Here is a 13,833-nt window from a genome sequence, read left to right on the forward strand (position 1 = left end):
CTGTACAGAAGAACAGAATTATATAACTGAGTTCAAACGGTTTGAAAGAAAAAGTTCCCCCCAAAAAATAAACTGAGTGGAGGACCATGATGGACTTATTACCTTCAGGCTGACGCAGGGAGTGGTAGACTTTGATGGATTTGATGGCTTGCCAGGAGTTAAGAAGTTCAATCCCTTGAGCACCAGTTGTTTTGTGAGCGCGTCGTAGTGATTTGGACTTCCCATCCGTCCAATACACAAAGTCTTCAAACAAAGTCAGTGCCATTACACCTTGAATGTGATCAGAGGGCACTGGGAATGGCACCATCCAGAAGAGGAAGAAAGTTAATTCATGATTTAATATGTTTTGGTATTATATCCATTACACCTTTGTGCAACCAATATTTATTGTCATTTAAACTTTTTTTTTAACAGCCGTAGATGGAGCATGCAATGGTACACGTCTTCATTTCTGACATGCACATAAGGGATAGTACTGATCTACTCATCTAACCTCCAGCTAAAAGCATACATCCAAAAATGTCAAACAGTTTCCAAGGGCAACACCTTTGTCTCACCTTTGCGTCTCTGGGTGCCATCCATATTGGCAAACAGGATGTGGTTTTCATCTGCCCAGTAGAGCCTCTTGCTGCTATAATCAATAGTGAGAGCAGTGGGGTTGTAGATCTCTCTGTCAATGATAACCGTCTGCCCCCGTCCATCCATGCCAATACGTCCAATGTGAGGGGGTTCACAGCAGTCTACCCAGAACACGTAGCTAGTCACAAGTATAACACAGTTCAAAGAGCTATATTTAGGTTCTTTACCAAGAGAACATGATAGAAATAAAAATTACGGGAGACACAGAAAAGTGCTAAATCAGGGCTGGGTAGTTTTCTATGTGACACTACCACTGCTCCTGGTCACGAGAAAACAATAAAGACAAACCACTAAATCATTTTTGGGCTTTACAGGAATAATAATATGCTTACCCTGTTTGGGGGTCCAGAGTCAGATCTGTGGGGTTCTTGAGGGTAGAGCTGATCAGGATCGTAGGGTAGAGGCCATTGGATTTAGATACTTCCAGCGTTTTCTTTTCCGCATCACACCAATACAAATTTTTCCCTATCCAATCAACTGCTAAAGTGCTGGGCACAGCTGTTCTGTGGACTATCTAGTAAGACAACAAGAGCAAAATCGGTTTTTGCAAATCTTAGAAATGTTCTAAATGTTTCATGAATGAAAATAAACTCATATAAAAGAACAGATCTTCCTCTGTCAGGCAACTTATTTTAAAACTAAGAGGGAAAAAAAACCCAAAAAACAGCTGAGTCTCTCAGAAACCATTTTCATGTCTTAGAAACATCACTCTATAGTGATGAGTAATGCGTTTCTTCCACGACGAAAAGCTTCTACAAGATACAGAAGGCAGTTGTTACAGACCCTGACTGTACACCTGAAGTTTAATGCTGTGCAATTTAGAGGAAATGAAATGAAAGTGTTAAGTCAATGAAATGGTGCAGCAACATTTCTCTTGCAATGATGTGTGTTTTTAGTTAAATAATGTCGCTTGACACATTCAAATGAATTCAGATGGAAATAATATCTGTAAGATTATTAGTATTTACATGACTATAGATTTTTTTGTTATTAAAGTTTGCTGTCTATGTGTACACACTGATATTCATGTATGTTCATGTGTGCACACTACTGGCAAAACAGCTAACTGTGGTAAAACTAAGTTACTTCATTTGGTGTCACATCTGGTTACATACCAGGTTTAGAGAACAGTGTACTGAGTTTTGCTCAGTAACACAAAATTTTGATTTTCTTGGAGGATTCTTGTTCCAACTATTACTCAAATGAGTTCACTTCAAGTGAAGTAGTTCATTTTAATTATTCACATTGTGGCTCTGTAGGCCTTTTTTAATGAGCTTAAACGTTTTATTAACATACATAGAAATGTTTTGTTACTATAGCAACATTTCACAATGATGACTTCCCACCAAAGATGGAGATGAATTTATTGCTTGTTTAAGATGAACTTCATTACAAAAGACATAAAATCGCTACATCTTACTGTGTGGGATATGGTGATCACAGCAAGTGTCTTCTCTCAGTTATCAAATGCAAAACTCTGCTGGGACATCACATCACATACTGCAGAAATATAACTGCATAGTGACACAGTCCATACAGTGCAGTGCAACAGCACTACTCTTTGCATATGTTAAAAAATAAGGTACCTGCTGTGTTTTAATTAAATCATAATACTGTATTTAATGAATGTCTGCCTTGGTCAGATGAAAACTCTATCTTGTTATATAATTTAAAAAAAATAGAAACGGTCTCTGAAATGTGCTGCTCCCCAGGCTTTTCTTTCTCATAATGCAAGCCTATACTAATAGCACTGGATATCAGTGACTCTTAATTAACCTGATGTTAGAGGCTCCTGGTCTATGTCTCGGACAGTCTGTCCTATTGCAAAGCTGTGGCAATGGCTCAAACAGAGACCGTAGAAGTAATTGACCTGAATGAGCCTAATTCCCCCACACACCAATGCTAATGAGACGTGGGATGGTGGCCCAGCAGGTGTTCTGTGAAGTCCCAGTGTCCCTGGTGTCTGGGCTTTAATCTGGTGACCCAGACAAACCTTGGTGATTACACCAGAGAACACTACTGTATCATTACGCTTGTTAAATTTATCTGAAAGCCATTGGTGACATTTCTATTGTTACTTACACTGGTGCTACACAAAGCTAACAGACTGTTGGCTGTCGACAGAAAAAATCCATTATGTTGACCACGTAAAAGGATAAAGGGTGACCATCATCAGCTGATAATGAGCCACTTAAGCAACATATTTAGTTTTCCACATACAGCAGATAATTCCTATTTAAAGAACTGCATCTGAATGTAAAGGAACAGGGATAAAAAAGCGCAAAAAAAGTAAATTAAGCCAAAGGCAATGAATCCTGGGTAAATTGGCACACGGCACCATACTGTATGGCATGCAGCCACAGCAGCTAAATCCTGTGGTACCTTGAGGTCACTCCCATTGAGGCGCATTCTGTTGATCTTTCGACCACTTGGCCTGGTTGAATCCACCCAATAGATAAATTCCTTCTTGTAGTCAAAGTCTATGTGGATGATGTTGTTAAGACCCTGGTAAAACAGAGAGCAAATTATGATAAATTACGATTGTTGTTCTGTTCTCTGAGAGAGAGAAAAGGTAATGTGTGTTCACTGGCAACAAACCTGTGTCACATTTAAGGGTGTGTATAAATTAAAAGATCAAATTCCACTGAACTTTCTACTCAGATTGACTTGAGGTGGGGCCCCAGTGTTTTCTTATACTGCATCTTTACTGTGAGTAACAGGTAATATGTACAGTAAACAGAGAACAGTCCAGTATTATAGTCTGTGAACTGGAACGTGATCCTGAATGGGACGAAGAAGAACCCTCTGTTGTAAAAATGAGACTTCAGCAGGATGTTTTAGAATGTTCAAATTGTGTCTAGGTGATTATTTCAAAGGTAGCTACATAGCTAATGCTATCTTCTATGATGTTTATTATATCAAGGTGTAAATACCAATACATCTAAACTGTTTCAAAATTGTTAATGCTGGAATTAACACATTTTAAAGGTCGTAGCTTTGCATCAACATAAACCATCCCAAGAAATTCCTCTTGTTTTCTACAGTTCACAGCCCTTGAACATGAACAGACTTATCAACCCTTCAACATGTCTTATCCAAAACAGACGGTGTTAACGGACAATGACTAATGATGGCGATTCAGCTAATTTACAAAATGTACAAGAGGAAATACCAGTAGGATAAAAAATATAAACACAAGCTCAGGTCTTCTGAGCTTCTCACATCCACACGTCTTCTGTGTGTGATGTGATATTTACTGCACACTCAATACTGACTTAGGTGGTTTCCCCATAGCTTCGAATGCTTTCAGATTTACAAAGCATTTGAAGAGCGAGTGAAGAGCAAGTCGAAGCCCTATCAAAGCAAAAGACTAAGATACTTCCCTTCTCTGTCGTACTCAGAGGACCCCACTGTCAGTCAGACAGAGCTGCTCACCAAACAAGTGCCCCCACCCTGCTGTCTCACACTGTGGGTGCCGACAAAAGGTGTCAGATAATCTGATGGGCGAAATGAGACATCTTCATCAGCTCATCAACACCCTCACAGGCAGGCGCCAACGTGTCCTGGGGGAACCTTTCTCCACTCCTTCACAACATCAGCTGTACAGTTAAACCCTGCATGCCACTTTTATCTGTGCCCCCAGATCCAGATACATTTTCTATTCCTTCCCCCATAGACAATACAGAATGCAACTAGAATGACTCAAATTCTTGTAATACTAGATGACAAAAAAAGAAAAAAAAAACATAGTGTTACATTAAATAAACATGTAAATATTATAAATGTAATTTCCATGAAATGCTGAGATTGGAAGCATAATTACGCTTCATGTAAAACACAAATGTTTTGTCATTTCTTAACAATGTAGTTGCAAATAAATATAAGAACATTCTGCAACCTGTAATTACTGATGTCTTTCCATAAGCTGTCTGCCAGACAGCCTAATGCTCCTAATGTGAAAATGTTATCACAGTTAATCAAATCCCTATAAGAACCTGAAGCCAGAACCTGATGTATTAGCTCTAATTAACCTTAAAAAAAAAAAAAAAAAAACAACAACTTTGAAGCAGCAGCTCAAAAGCACATGTCTAGATGTGTTTTGCATTGGAGTGATTCAATATTGTGAGCCACTGGTGTTTGTGGTGGAAAGACACATTTAATGTATGCCAACAGTACACGCAACACATAAGGAGAATGGTTAGTTCCGTTGGAATTTACATGAGGCAATTAACATATACAGTAATTTGAACAGGATATGTAATGGTGTGGTAAAGTGATATGAGTCAGCTGCCGCTAAAATGCAGTGATTATAGGGACTTGTAGCTACTGAGAACTCAGATACAGAAAGCAGAATACATTAAGCCAAGAGGTTAATGGGACTGTATGAAGAAACTATAGATAGATACCCTAAGGTTGATTTACAGCGAATCACAGTCAACCATTTATGATAATGAACGGTCAGACTTGAAGCATCACCCAGAGCAGCTGTGATGAGACCCACAGGAGAAATGATGGAATAAGCTTCTCTATAGGGAGGTTTTGCTCTGTGTCAATCAAAATGGCCCATTTTCTCTACCCATATGGTGGGAGCTGGAAAATCATAACAGACAGCCTGACATAAACAGAACAATACTTAGCAGAGACATTTCCAAGAGGCACAAAAAGAGCACAAGATGGTAACGTGATTGACAATCTGTTTGTGCACCTTTTGTCCATCTAATAATGGTAAAACTCTATGCTGCTTTACCACAGAAACAGCTTTGCAGTATGGCAGACAGTGCTTACCTGCTTCAAGATGGTGTAATTTGAGCCATCAACGCTCAGCTTCCGGATTTCATGATGATCCGCCATAATGAGAAAAGGCTCTTCAGCTGAAATGAGGAGCATGTGACATTAGAAGGCAAGAAGGGCTCACAGAAATTCTATAGGTGAAGACATGCTGCTGACCTGACAGAGCCTTGCATGTGTTGGGAAGTCGCTCCAAGGCTTCGTAGCCATCCACACACAGGCACTTGTACGAGCCGTAAGTGTTGATACAGCGCTGGCTACAGGGAAGGGTAGCGAAGCATTCATCAATATCCACACAAGTCTTCCCATCATCCTTTAGGTGGAAACCAGGCCAACATTTACACTGATCGCAGACACACACACACACACACAAAGACCGAAAACATTTTATTTTGATCATGAATGCAGAATTTGTGAAATAAAAGCCAAAGGTTGAGGACACTTTCACTCACAAAACAAAATATTTACAGATTCGGTTCTGACTGACTGAGCCTTGCCTGAGTTGTCGGAGATTTAATATGTCCACTCCCTTTTTTTTTTGGTTATGCTGTTGAACAATGAAAAAGCACCAAAATCTTGCATACAACATATATGATGACATCAAAACTGTCATACAGACATACTGTACTTTAGCTTAAAAATTCCATTGCTCTTTAGTGACCAAGGTCCCCCCAAAATAACTAAAAGCGCTTGTATCAGCTGCTGTGGACCCACTGCAAATCCCTCTCTTATCCAGAGTTATAACCTTGAGGGCCTTTCTGCTGATCTCTCTGTTCAGGCCACAAATGGAGGAGCTAAGGGTGTGCATTGATGTGCTCCCTGTCCAGCTCTGTCACGACAGAGAGGAGAGGTTTTCTGTGCTTTCAGGCTCCTTTCTCATACAGTGAACACCATCTTATGGAAGACTAGTGGAGTCAAATCCAGTTTTGAAGGCATAAGCTGCCACAGTCTATTAACAGTAATTGGCCAACACAAAACTCCGGAGGATCACACGCCACATTGCCAGGGAACAGTCTTTGGCATAAACTCTCTTTACAGCAGTCCAGGTTGTAAAAAAATGGGACACTGTATGCATTTATGCGCCAACGCCTCTTTATCTATTCAATGATGTGCAAAGTTAGGCTTGGTTTCATATTGGCCATTAATGATTCATGTCCACATTTTCACTGATAGCAGCTCCACATTGTACCTGCCACTGAATTAGAAATGTTGCTTGTGCTTACAACTGTAGGTCAACTGCAAAGCCTTTAAATTAAAATCTTTCACTGTTGCAATATAGAGTACAGTGCTTCATACATGGAAATTACAGGATGCATTATCACTTGCAACTTTCAATACGAATGAAAGACGTTTGCTTTATTACTAAACCACTGCTTTTTTTAATTGTTGTTTTGAGGAGCCCACACTACCACACTGGATAAGACAAAACTGTAGTTTAAAATGTTCACAGTGGGTAAGACACACAGTATCTGATTGATCATGAAAACGGGAAAAACACGCCCTGCCTTGTATTGGAACTCCAACTTCCATGAGCATAGGCCTGATTGATGGGTGTTTAATGCTTGTATTTTCTTTGTTGTCTGAAAAAATACTTTGGCTTGGTGGTCTTTAATCAAACAGGAAAAACTAAGAGTTTCTTATTTTTCATAGAGCATGTTTGCATACCCAATTTTAGTATGACGTGTGTGTAAACCCTCAGACACATAAAAAAAAAATCCCTATTGGTTTTTTAACATGCAAATCTTAACAATGAAGCTGTCATGATTAGTTTTTATGTACAAACTGTAGACACCAAGTGATTCTGAGGACGGATGCACTGTTAAGCACCTGAAATATGACTGGTCCACTGATCATTTACCTTGTATCCCACAGGAAGATCTTGGCAGTCTTGTGTGCACCCACTGATTCTACGATTCAAACATTCATTGACATTACAGTTTCTTTCATCTGATCGGTCTCCACAATCATCTCTCCCATCACAGAGATTCCCCTCAGAAATGCAGCGTCCATTGGAGCACATGAAGAAGGAGCCATTGCACAAGCTTCCTGAAAAACAGCAGGACATGACTGTCACTGGCACCAGGCCCCGTGATGCCTCATCAAAGTTGGAGAACAGTTTTTGACCTGATATTAGATCTCGACAAAAGAATTCCTATCAGGAAAGCTCTTCTGGAAAGCCCACCAGTTTCCTGTGCTGCTGACACTCATGAATAGATTCCAGCTAAGAGTCTTACCTGCAGCCAGACATTTGAGATTCAGAGGCAGCTCATCAGAGTGGTCAGGACAGTCTGCATAGCCGTCACACTCCCACTGAGAGCTGAGAAGACAGCGTCCATCCCTGCAGCGGAATTCCTCGGATCCACAGGAGCGATAGACTGTATAAAGACAGTGCTTTTTTTTTTAGCAAGTTACTCTCGGGCAAGTTGGTGATGCAGCTGCAGTTTAGGGTGGAATTTCACATAGTCAAATGCAAATAAATGTAAAATAAAGCTGCAATTTAATTGTTATTAATGGTCAACAAATCAAACAAAAGTACATATTTCATGAGCAACTAACACACAAAAAACAAAACTGTCTTATGGTTAATTTCATTTTAGCGGCAGCGTCCATTAAATTCAATTATGTTAATTAAAAGAAGAAAAGAGTTTCTCATTTAATTACAAAGAATTTCTTTGATATGATATGTTAATTTAAAAAACTGGTATTTAAACTTCTTGTAAAATGTAATATAAAAAGAATATGAAGTGCAGAACTTTCATAGCTTTTTTTTTTTTGGGCTGCTCAAATTAAAGCAGCAACAGAAAACTTCCACTAGTTCATTTCATTATCAATAAATCACAGAAAGCTGCTGCTCAGTCCAGAGAAACATTCATCAATGAGAAACCGGATGCAAAAATATCGCACCATTAAACATTTTAGTTCACATTTCTTTTTTATTTATTTCTAAATATTTATCAACTTTATTAAATGCGTTATAAAGATAACCAATCCATGTTTCCCCAAAGCTTAGCTAAGTTTCAGGGAATGAAGTAACTGTCATTTCCATGTATTGCCGTCCTTTAGCAGATTGTGTCCACATGTTGTGCACAAAATTTATGCTGGGCTCCACGTGCATGTTGAACTTAACTAGTTTTCACTCAAACTAATGATCTGCCTGAAAATGTTTAAAACGGAGTCAGTTTTATGTAACAAATCAATCACTTCAAAAAACTTTTATTATATATAATACTGCAGGAGAACCAGAGTGCTCTGCTTCTGCTTAATTTCTCTATTGGATCAATAAAACATGGCAACAAATGTACAAATGTGCAGAGCTCAAGTGCCTGTGTGTACACCACTGGTGAATGTGAAGAACAAGAGAGCTACAGAGATAAAACTACTTGCCACATTCGACTGACTCATCAGAGCCATCTCCACAGTCGTCATCATGGTCGCAGACGAATCGTTGGGAGATACATGCCTTGTTATTGCAGCGAAAGGAGCTGTCATCACATGTGTTGTTGGGTGCTAATGCATAAAAAGAAGTTGGTTCAAATGCTAATCAGTGGATAAACATTTTCTTTCTAAACATGGCATGCAGTAACATCAACATTAGTAAGCCTTATGCTAATCCACTTGTCTCTGTGTTTTCTAATTGTTTCTCCATTTTTAAAATGCCTGAATCAAAGTAGAGACAATGAAGGTCCTGATGAATGGGCCTCTTCCAATCTGTGGGAAGCAGATTACACCACTTAAAGACCTGCAATTGTGCTAAACCCAATTATCTACAGCTTCCCACTACAGTATGTTGGAGTTTTCTCTTTCTTTTTTACTTTCTTTCTTGCTTAAAACTTTGCAAGGGTATTTACAGTAGGTGTTAAGTAGGTTCTATAACCAATTGTTTTATGCAATATCATTGAAAGTATGAAAAGAACAATAATTTTACAACTTTGTTAGACAACTGGACTATAAACAAGCAAAATTAAAAACTACTACAACTAAAAAATGAATTATATCCATTGAAGTAGTACCACAGCCGGCTGCAGAAAGCTCATCACTCCCATCTGGGCAGTCCCTTTCACCATCGCAGAGCCAGCGTTTGGGAACGCAGGCATATGACCCTGGGCAGCTGAACAGCCCTGGAGCACATGTCACTAAGCCTGAGGGTAAAACACAATGTCTGCTCTTTATAAAGGCGTAGAATACAATGGGTCAAGTCCACTACAAGAGACCAATAAGTGCAGAGGACAGTGAACTGTTTCGCTTTGTAAGGATGGTCATTCCTGTTTTCCAGTACTTTTTCTGCCCTAATAGTACATATTTCACTCCTGTATATTACAGCTCGTACAACAAAGGCTTAAGTTATGGTATGAGCTGATGAAGTCCCTAATGACCTCACCAAACTTTAATTTCCTGTTGGGCAGTAGCTCTCATTGTGCAGAACTAACACATAATGATTGTACTATTGTACTGTAACAATTATTTACTTTAATTCTAGAGTCAACAATGTGCTCCTTTATCTTAGGACTGCCCTTTAAGGAAAAACAGAGGAAATAGTGGCACATAGGTAAATACAGTAGTTTAATTAGGCATGTAAAGAGTAGCTCAAATGCATATATTGTTCTTGAATGAACTTGGGCTTCAGGAACCTTTGGACCATTCTATTAATATTTCTTTGACACTCAATTACAGTCCAATTATACAAGCAGTGTTCACAGCAACTTTTGTCTCTTTAGTGTGATTCTTTTTTGTTTTATTATAGAATTCATTACACACACATCTCATTTGCCTAATTGAAATAACTGTGCCTCTTGGGCCTCAGTGATAAAAGAATCTATTTGCCTCAGTGCCCACTCCAATCATCAAAAATGCCTGCGGCCTTATTTGTTGTCTCATTAAAATGTTTAAATTTCCATCCATTCATTTCCAGCTCTGCTAGAGGTACACATACTGTAGTGATGGTGCATGTAATAAAGTGCATTTGACCTTTTCTACCAACAACAGATTCCTTGCGACATCTGAAAGGGGACTAACCACAGATTTGCGTGCTCTCATCAAGGCCATCCTCGCAGTCGTTCTCCCCATCACACAGCCATTGTTTGGCAATGCACTTGTTCTTCGAGCAGGCAAACTGGTTCCATAAGCATGACGAGTCTGCAAAGAGAAGGCAGAAACAAATTGTAACATCATAAATCAAACAAAGTAAGGAGGGAAAAAAAATCATTGGAGGGTCAGATCGCTTTTTAATCAAAACACAAGTGAGCTGGTTCCTGTTCGCCCCTTGGCTTTTGTTTGTCTGCAGATTTCCTACTCAGGAGCATGCAAAAGTATAGCTGTCACACAGAGGGTTGTAAATGTTTTGTTTTTCTTTTTCTTTCCAACTTCTCATCTCACACAAGCAGACATTTTGAGGAATGCACCCAGTTACTGGGCAAAAATATAAAAACAACTGAATACAAAACATATTCTTGAAAAAAACTTCAAAACAAAATCACTAAAGTATTGATTTTTAGCTTTTTGTTTTCACTTCGAAACAATCTAGGCTGTTAGAGATGTAAAATACGGATATTTTCATAATATCCATATTGGATATCTGTGCTGAGCTTGTGTCTCAGGGTCCCAGGAGAGTTGTTCTCTAGTCTCTGTCTCTCAGATGTCAGGCCTGGTCTAACTCTCTTGAGCTTTGATGAAATGTTGAAATATGGAAGGGGAAATGTGCACTCTAGGTCAGACCACGGTTCAAGGAACAATGGGTCCTATTGAGGAGGGGGGTCTCTTTCACACTGTGCTTCCTTCCTGTCAGACTTTGTACATCATACCAGCTCTACATGCACTGATACAATGATGTAAGATAAGGATGAGAAGATCATTAAATGGCTAAATCTGGAAACCATGATTATCCAGTCCTTCTGTATGTGATACAGAATTTGCACTTCAAATGTTAACAGCTGCTTCAAGTGTATAACAAAATAGCAGGTCTACAGCACATTAAACGTATCAAAGAAAGTCTTTCATGTCTCATTTTCAATAGTGTTTCACACAGTAGAAAAGCTTATTATGCACTGTGAAGTGACAAATGACTATTTCGTCTAATCAGATGAGGAATGGGAAATTTCTGAAATGTAATGGCATTTTCCTCAAACCCCTTTGCAGTCAGATTATCAGTGGCTAGAGCATTTTATATGATAATTAACTCAGAGGAATGGGAATATTGTCTGTTTGTCCTGAAAAAGCTATTCAGAACTTCTCAAAGAATTGAGGCATAATTCATATCAGTTCTGATATAAGCACATTTGAAGCATGGGATGTTATCAGTTTACACAGGCACAAATTACATTTTAGATAAAGGAATAGGAAGAGTGTTCATGTGTTATGCATCTCTCCAACAAAATTCATGAACAGTTTACAAACTAAATCCACCAAAAGGGTTGCCTCCCTCTACTTGTTGCAAACTGAAATGTGGACAAAGATGTTGGCAAAATCAAACAGGAAAAGGAAACGAGTAAAACTTCTGCAGCATCAAAAACACTGAAAGGCTGTATGGTCCTATACTGTATGTTCACATCACCAGTCTCAAACTGTTGGGCACTGGCCTGTTTAGACTGCAGCTATGCCAGCATCCTGTACATAGACAATCAAATACCTTATTGCTACTATGACATGAACATGTTGTTATTAAGCAGTCATTGTGTTTCCCATCGTAACCATCTTAGCGTTTAGTGTGTGGGCTTGCTTACAAAGTAAAGAACACAGTCATTAGGATACAATGTCTGAAACTGTGAAAGTCTGCACAAAACTGTGCGCCAGTCCACTGGGACAATCATGAGATATTTCACTGTGTAGAGTAAGTGAAACGTGTCATCTGCTTCTGGCAGTAAATGGAAAGTCAGGGGATCATAAATGTGAGAATAAATTCTCTGGGCACCGTAGAAGCTGTTGAGAAATTACAGTCTGGACCGGAGTGGTGGCCTAGGGTCGCCACTCTAGAGACTCTAGTGTTGCAATCCCAAGAGTCACACTAGAGAAAAGGCTAAAGCAAAAAGGCAAGAGAGGGAGGATAAAACAACAGTCCTCAGTGCAAAGTAGTGTTTGTGTGTTTGTCATCGATAGGATGTGTCTGATGTTGATCATTTCAACATTTACATCTCTTGTCTTTAACAGAATATGTATTACTGCAACGCTCATGTGAGTCTGTACACAGTTGACTGCTAATTGCTTTACACTTCCATACATTTTAAGTGGTTGTACCATGCAGTCTATGGGCTGGTTGACACAACTGGCTAATAACACAACAGCCGCCAATGAGTTTGTGTTACTGTGCGTGTGTGTGTGTGTGTGTGTGTGTGTGTGTGGACTAGTTCATCAGGTCTAATTGCTTTGTGCATGTGTGATGAAGCTTAGCTGCAGCTCTGTCCACCTACATTAAACCACCCAGCGAATTTTGCTTTGATGCTAAAGACAATGACACAGGAACAGGTGTGTGATGTGCATGTGGGCTGTTGGTTTTAAGTGGAAATTATTTTATTCCATACCATTACTTAATTATGGTCTTCCTGTTTAATTGGAGAGACCTTGACTGTGGCATGGGAAGTTGTGCATATATTAGCGTGGATCAAAGCTGATGTAGGAGTTTCGATTCTCCCTTCAGTGGGGAAGAAGAGGAGTGGCATTGTAATGTTTAATCATTTCATATGTCACCACTTTCAAATGAACCCACATTTTCATCTTCAGTGTACCTGTTTCAGTCACTGATAGCTCATTAACTAATTATTACACTGAAAGTGCTGAGAGAGAACGGGAAAACAAAACAAAACAAAACAAAAAAAAAACTTGTGTCCTCAACAGCCTCACTCTGAATTCAGGGTCAGAATTAGACTTTCAAACAAGCAGCATCACCCACTTGAGAAATCTCAACAAGAAGAAAAAACAAAGTAAAGAGAAATTGCCTTGCAGCATGATAAACAATCATCTCTCATCTTTCTGTCTCATCCTAATATACTGTATGCAATATTTGTTGCAGGCAGGCCCAGATCTATTTAAATGACAAAAACATTACAACAAATAGCTTCTTGTTAATGGAAAATAAATATCCTTCCGATCTCTAACAGTACAGTACAGCTACTACTGTAAATACCTCATCCATTTCTACCCATTAAAACACAAGACATGGTTTCAGTTCATTGTTTAGAAGCTCTTCCGTGCTATTTTGGCGTACCACACTGGAATTCATCTGCTCCATCTTCACAGTCTTTTTGGCCGTCACACAGCCACACGCTGGAGATGCAGTTTCCACTTGGACAAGCAAAGTGGCCCTCTTCACACTTCTGCCCATGGGAAACTGGGACAAACAACGAAACCAAGTCAGTCCTCTGGGCATCAGCATTGATTGAGGTCATTATCTTTCCTAAGCTCTTTCTGAACCTCTTA

General features: G+C 39.2%; 1 protein-coding gene across 10 annotated transcripts in view; it reads right to left on the reverse strand.

The window, feature by feature from the left end:
- The window catches only part of lrp1bb (low density lipoprotein receptor-related protein 1Bb), a 241,578-nt gene that overhangs the window by 37,469 nt on the left and 190,276 nt on the right, over positions 1–13,833 (reverse strand). For all 10 annotated transcript variants that reach the window (XM_067516516.1, XM_067516507.1, XM_067516512.1 and 7 more), the window contains 12 exons: positions 13,622–13,744; positions 10,441–10,560; positions 9,438–9,566; positions 8,812–8,934; positions 7,662–7,802; positions 7,286–7,473; positions 5,587–5,770; positions 5,425–5,510; positions 3,022–3,144; positions 972–1,153; positions 558–757; positions 103–291 (listed from right to left, as the gene is read on the reverse strand). In XM_067516516.1, coding sequence (XP_067372617.1) covers positions 103–291; positions 558–757; positions 972–1,153; positions 3,022–3,144; positions 5,425–5,510; positions 5,587–5,770; positions 7,286–7,473; positions 7,662–7,802; positions 8,812–8,934; positions 9,438–9,566; positions 10,441–10,560; positions 13,622–13,744 — 1,788 coding nt within the window. The remainder of the gene's footprint in view (positions 1–102; positions 292–557; positions 758–971; positions 1,154–3,021; positions 3,145–5,424; positions 5,511–5,586; positions 5,771–7,285; positions 7,474–7,661; positions 7,803–8,811; positions 8,935–9,437; positions 9,567–10,440; positions 10,561–13,621; positions 13,745–13,833) is intronic.

The sequence above is a fragment of the Channa argus genome, chromosome 9, assembly GCF_033026475.1.
Source record: "Channa argus isolate prfri chromosome 9, Channa argus male v1.0, whole genome shotgun sequence".
NCBI classification, from domain to species: Eukaryota; Metazoa; Chordata; class Actinopteri; order Anabantiformes; family Channidae; genus Channa; species Channa argus.